Source organism: Triticum dicoccoides, chromosome 3B, assembly GCF_002162155.2.
Source record: "Triticum dicoccoides isolate Atlit2015 ecotype Zavitan chromosome 3B, WEW_v2.0, whole genome shotgun sequence".
NCBI classification, from domain to species: Eukaryota; Viridiplantae; Streptophyta; class Magnoliopsida; order Poales; family Poaceae; genus Triticum; species Triticum dicoccoides.
Window position 1 is genome coordinate 805347908 of NC_041385.1, and position 6304 is coordinate 805354211.

Consider the following 6304-nt stretch of genomic DNA (forward strand, 5'->3'; position numbering starts at 1 on the left):
CGACAGAGAGCCGCCGCCGCCTCGCCTCTCTGAGCAGGACACAAAACCTAACAAAACTCAAAAGAGTATGAAAAAACGGAGCCCTCCCGCCGGCAGGGCCGAGATCCACCATTACTCCATGGCCCTCAGACCATAGAAGACGAGGTAGACCGGCGGTGGCACCGCCAGGAGGCACAAGATACCCTAGCCAAGGAGTCCTCTTTTCTTCCTGTGGAAGAAAGAATCACGGAAGAAGATTTCTCCGCATATACGTAATAGTTCGGTAAGCTTTTTTCCTTCTACACCAACTCATCACGTGCTCTCTAAAAACACACTCATCATGTTCTTCTTAATAATTCGCCACGACGGCCGTTCGTCTTGGCATTTTGCTATAAAATTTGTTTACAAAAAAAATGTACTTTTATCTTCCAATGCACTTTAAATTAGGTTTAAAAATTGTAATTTGAAGTAGAAAAAAATGTTTTCCCTCATAACACGGTAATCAAGATCAAGAACATTATACATTTTTTTAATTTCTACATGCACTTAGTGCATTAGGAAGTAATTAAAGAGGAGAGAGTGATAGTTTACCGTTTCAATGCATTTTCATTCCACTTCATAATTTGTCCTAAAATTTCTATACGTACATTCCTCATCAGATGAAGGAAGTACTATAAATACTGGCCTCGTGACCAGTCCTTCAACTCACCCAACGAGCATTCGAGCTTAGCTTATCTAGCTCGTAGCCTCTAAATTTTCCAGTTCCCAGTCCTAGTGCTAGCAAGCTAGCTACAAGCAGCAGCAATGGCGAAAACTTGCACCTTAGTGCTGCTTGGCGCACTGGTGGTGCTCTCACTCCTTGTAAGCCCCATTGCTTGCTCCAGCAAGCTCGCCAAGGCGACCGGGCACCACAAGCCTGCTGCAGTCAAGGGCCAGAAAAACCAGACCAGCACTAACCCCTCTTTGTCCGCCGCATACGGCGGCGGCTGGTTGCCCGCCGGCGCCACGTATTACGGCAACCCTAACGGCGCCGGAAGCGACGGTTAGTGCTTTGCTTGCTTTACTGCCGGTCTTGCACGCATGGGACCTGTATCGCACCCACATTCGTCGAGCTCAAAGATACTGATAAGGAAAGAAATTTGCAGGTGGCGCGTGTGGCTACCAGACCGCTGTTGGGCACCGGCCGTTCTCGTCGATGATCGCCGCTGGGAGCTCGCCTCTATTCATGGCGGGCATGGGCTGCGGCGCGTGCTATGATGTAAGCATAACACACCAAACTCCTCCCATTAATGGTGCAAAGTGGACAAGTGGTCGGCTCGGCTCGTCCTGACAAATTACAAAACGTGTTCATGTGGCGTACGCAGGTTAAATGCACGAGCAACTCAGCCTGCTCCGGGAAGCCTGTGACCGTCGTCATCACCGACCTGAGCCCCGGCAACCTCTACCCCGGCGAGCCATGCCATTTCGACATGAGCGGCACCGCCCTGGGCGCCATGGCGAAGCCTGGCATGGCCGACAAGCTCCGCGCCGGCGGTGTCATCAGGATGCAGTACAAGAGGTACGCAGCACTACGGGTCTACGACATAGGATAGGTTCCTCTTCAGTCTACAGTTACACGGAGAACAGTGGACGTAATTTCTGCTGATCTTGGTGTTCCGGTTAATCATCCTAGGGTGCCATGCAAGTACCCTGGCGTCAACATTGCATTCAGGGTGGACCAAGGCTCCAACCCCTTCTACTTCAAGACCCTGATCGAGTTCGTGGGCGACGACGGCGACCTCAAGGCCGTGGCCCTCAAGGAGGCTGGCAGCCGCGCCTGGACGCCAATGGCGCAGGACTGGGGCGCACTGTGGCGCCTCAACAACGGCAGGCGGCTGCGCGCCCCATTCTGCCTCAAGCTCACCTCCGAGTCCGGCAGGGTCCTCGTCGTCAACAACGTCATTCCCGTCAACTGGAAGGCCGGGGCCACGTATCGCTCCCTGGTGAACTACCTCTAAGTTACAGCCATATTTATCTGCTCCGTGTGTGAATTTTATACATCGCAAAGAAAGAATGTGCGTCCGGGTGCTGCGAGAGGCGGTCTCAGATGAGGAGGGGCTTACGGAACTGTGATGTTCCCTCCCTGGTCTCTGCATTCCCCTAGTGATGTATCATGTGTGCAGTCCGTCTGTCTGTATTTTTCTTTATAAGAGGAAAACTTGCTTCCTCTTACTAAAATTTGCACCCTCAAGTTCAATACTCCGAAATGAACTTCTTCCAAAAAGAACTTATGTATATAAAACTTGGACCGGTGGCATGTATGCACAACAATTCTTTGGACAATAAATTTTTCTCATCATGAAACGGCATAGATGCAAATTACCTGGACACTGGGAACCACCGGTAGCTGCGCCTGCGCGATTGATTCTTCTGCCCTGTCATGCCGTTGAGGACACATGCAATTCTCCCGAAAACGTAGTCAAAGGAGCAGAGCCTTGAATGTTGCAAATACTGATTACCCTACTCAATTATTAACATAAGCTGTTTGTTGAAAGGAGCTTAGCTATCTCGCGCGCGCGCGTTGCAACGATCAATTTCGGACAGGTAGAACTTTCCCTTTTTAGCAAATCAGGGGAGAGATGTTTGAGGTAAACTGAGCCCCACCCAGGCCCCACCCGTTGAATCAGGGGGCGATGGTGATATTAAGTTCAGGAGGGAGAGAGATTAGGGAAGGATCCCGTGATGTAGGCTTTTCCTCAGATCTGAAACGCAGCCTTGGGTGGGCCCTTCTGTCCCTGGCGACCGACAACGCGTGGAAGGAAATCGCTCGTTCCAACGCTCGCGTGCGAAGGAGCATTTCCGTGTTGAAAGTATTTTTAATGGAGCTTCAGTTCTACGTACACATGTATAGGCACTACTCTATAAGTGTACGTACAAAATCTTCGGTTGTGTAATTTCGATAAACAGGGCTTGGTTGTACTTGTATACTACACTAGTACTGGCTTTATGAACTGGATAGTGGCCAACCGGGTTGTCATGTGGCTCCCACAAATTAAGACGCTCCACTTGTAGAAATTAACATCCATAGCCAATTTTCTACACGAGTGTGGCATTATACTCGTACAAATTGAAGGTCGTGTGTATGATATTTAGTTGTGTTTGCTATTCTATCATGTTTTGTCCAAGACACGGTATAGTTTATTTTCCTGCTACAACATTTTACCCAAACTATTGCCAAAGAAAGATCCCCACCTGAATATGATCTCATTTTGAAAAACAAAACATATTGATTCAATTTATAAGGGAAAGCTGATTGAAAACCTAAACAAGACGGCTTTGTTTATGAGAAAAAGCAAACAAAAAATTGCACATGCAACGAGGCCTTGTCGACCACACAACACTAGACCATAGTCATAAAACACAGGCAGACGCTAGGATCCGGAGACACCACTCAACTTCCCGAGCTCGCATGTGAGACACAACGCCACGTCACTCGGACACATTGTAGCCCTTGCTACATGAGACGATCGCCCGCAGACCACAAAAGTTACGCCAAACATCTAAGGCCATTGTTGTCCCAACATGCTAGCCAGACTAGCCCATCAGATCATTTCTACCGGGCCGACGAACTCACTACCCTCGTTTCATTAGGTCACAGCCCATGCAACACTGAGCGGCTAGCCTACACCCTAGACTTGTCGCCGCACCTCAATTCGAGATCGCTGCCTTGGTGCACACCCATTGTTCAGAGTCGTCACTCCGGCATCCACAAACCCATACCAAAAAGCAGCTGGCCTGAAGTGCCATGACCCACCAAACCAGAAAGCAACAAAGAAAGAAGAGTATATGGAGGCACGACAACTCCCAAAGGCAACACCAGTGGATAGTAGTGCCATTACCAAACCGAACACAACCACCCGCACCAAAGAATAGACAAGGGTTTGTCGCGATGCCTTCAAGAAGGGAAACGGCGTCCACAGACGCCGTCGTCATAGAGCTTTTTCTCAAAACCATATCCATCACAATAAAGATACCCAAGAGTACCGTAGATCTCCAAGGCAACGCCGGAGCGGGCTAAAATTGATTAGCTGCGAGACGCGCAACCGGGGGAAGAGGCACATAGCACCGCTAAGGTGGACGTCCACACCACGAGCTAGACCCTGTGGATGCACCAGACAGAGAGAATGAGCAGCCGACACCATCATGACTAACGCATAGGACGCGATGAAATCTTCGGCAGGAGCATGGACTCCTCTCGAGGTCTCCCAAAGCTTCGTGTGGTTCTTGTCTCCCAAAAACGTGTTAAATCGGCGACTTATGTTGACCTTTGTAGATATTTATTTCCTGCGAAACCCAAAACTAGCAGAAAAGAGGAATTGACATTGGGCAGTAAACTAATAGGTTAGTCAAGAAAATAGTATAAATTGCTATAAAATATATATATGGGCTTGCATGATCATCCTTGTGTCCTCATCTAAATCCTCCATCTTCAAGGCGTAAGCATCTTCGCGTCCTCCGAGGCAGCTACGATCCCTATCTTCTTCTTCTCGAGCATGGCCTTCTTCTCCTTGAGCTTGAGTTTCTTCTCAGTCACCGCCATCAACATGGTAAGCATCTCGGCCATGCATGACTACTTGACGTCCGAGCCTTGACGTATTCCCCCTCCTTCTTCACCAAGATGTCTTCAAACCTCCCTATCATCTTGTTCGCCACACCTCACTTCGCCCTCTCCTCCTCTGACTTCTTTTCCCGAAACCCTCTTCTAACCTTCTTGGGCGGTTCTTTTGTTGGGTCGGTTGGATCACCATTCTCTTCCTCGGTGCCATTGGAGACGGTCTTAGCAATGTATAGGTTTCACCTGGGTTGTCCATTCAACTTCAACCAACAATGCATGATGGTGAAGTTTTTCTTCTCCAACTTCAAGAACACACTACACGCACGGGAATGCTACAAAATAAAACATTGTCAACAATGCATATCCGGCAACAAAGGATCAACAAAACAATGCATATTTGGCTACAAATGATCATAAAAAAATGCATATCCGGTTACAAATGATTAATAAAACAATGCATATCCGGCTACAAATGGTCAACAAAACAATGCATATGAGGCAAAAATCCTGGTTCAGGAGGTTTAAACAGGACTTTTGTCTTCTCAAATATAGATCATCTGTTGAACATGAAGGCTACATTAACACCTTCCTGCAAAACTTAGTTTAGGACCTGCCTTTTGATTGTTTTTAAGCCCTTCTTATCCTTTTAGTTCCTTTAGTCTGCCCCCATGGGGTGCCGGTGTGTGTGCTTTGTAAAACCATGTAAATCCTACACATTTACCGTGTTTGCTTAATACAATGAGACTGTAGAAAACTCCCCTACAGGCATTTAAAGCTAAAAAAGAATGCATATCCGGCTACAGATGATCAACAAAACAATGCATATCCGGCTACAAATGATCTACACAATGCATATCCGGCTCCAAATGATTTACACAACAATGCATATCTGGTTGCAAATATTCTACACAATCTTGTAATGCGCGGTTGGGCGACGGCGGGAGGACCAACGGCCCAGGCCCCGACCTCCACCATGTCCCGCGCCAGCACCCGCACTACCACGACCACCACCTACGCCTCCACCAGCCTTCTGATTCTTGAGTGCTGCCGCCTTTGCATCCTTCGCTTTCATGTGACAATTTTGCCGTCTCGACGAGTTGACCTTCAAGACGAGCATGATTCCCCGACCTGCGGGTCCATGCATCGAAGGCGGGAAGAAAGAGAGAGTGGGCGAAAAAGGACGGGAATTGGGTGAAGAGCGGTGGGACGAAAGAGAAGACTGGGGGCGGGGAGAGACTGCTCGAACTGACGGCTGGCACAGTGCCGGGCGGGGCCATGCTCACGCCGGCTGCTGAAAGGAGACGGAGCTCGCGCATGGTGGCCGTGCGTGCTGATTGGCACATCGTCTATTCTAAGCTTCCAATCTATCTATCCATCCCCATCGTGTTCCTGAGTTTTCGCACGTAAACAATGCACAACTATAATACTATTGCCAGCGTCGCGATCCCATAGGACAATCGTGTTCTTGACGAGCGGCAGCATGTCGGAGTGATTTGCGCATCGTATTCTGCACTGCACGAAAAAGAAATGGCAGACATCGCGATCAGTGTACACGCATACCGTCCGGAAATTTCCAAGCTCCACATGCCGGAGTGACTGACTTGTTTGCACTGTGTCCTGTTCACGCTTCAGAGTGTCGGCTGTTGTTGCCAAAACCGAACCACCGGAGCACGGCGATCACTGGAGACACGACCGGAGTGGAGGAAGAAGAATAGAGAAGATTTGCCGGCG

At 48.9% G+C, this 6304-nt stretch overlaps 1 protein-coding gene across 1 annotated transcript; it reads left to right on the forward strand.

The window, feature by feature from the left end:
• The first annotated feature begins 711 nt into the window (after nt 1–711).
• LOC119282360 (expansin-B11-like) lies at nt 712–2260 on the forward strand. The gene is made up of 4 exons (XM_037562612.1): nt 712–1021; nt 1125–1237; nt 1344–1537; nt 1652–2260. The coding sequence occupies exons 1-4, from the start codon at nt 784–786 to the stop codon at nt 1974–1976; spliced, it is 870 nt and encodes a 289-aa protein (XP_037418509.1). The 5' UTR covers nt 712–783; the 3' UTR covers nt 1977–2260.
• Nucleotides 2261–6304: the final 4044 nt, after the last annotated feature.

Excerpts from the sequence above, each read along its gene's own strand:
- LOC119282360 (XM_037562612.1), top strand. The coding sequence starts at position 784 with ATGGCGAAAACTTGCACCTTAGTGCTGCTTGGCGCACTGGTGGTGCTC. Across the intron at positions 1,022-1,124 it reads TAACGGCGCCGGAAGCGACG|GTGGCGCGTGTGGCTACCAG; the intron begins GTTAGTGCTTTG and ends AGAAATTTGCAG. Across the intron at positions 1,538-1,651 it reads ATCAGGATGCAGTACAAGAG|GGTGCCATGCAAGTACCCTG; the intron begins GTACGCAGCACT and ends TAATCATCCTAG.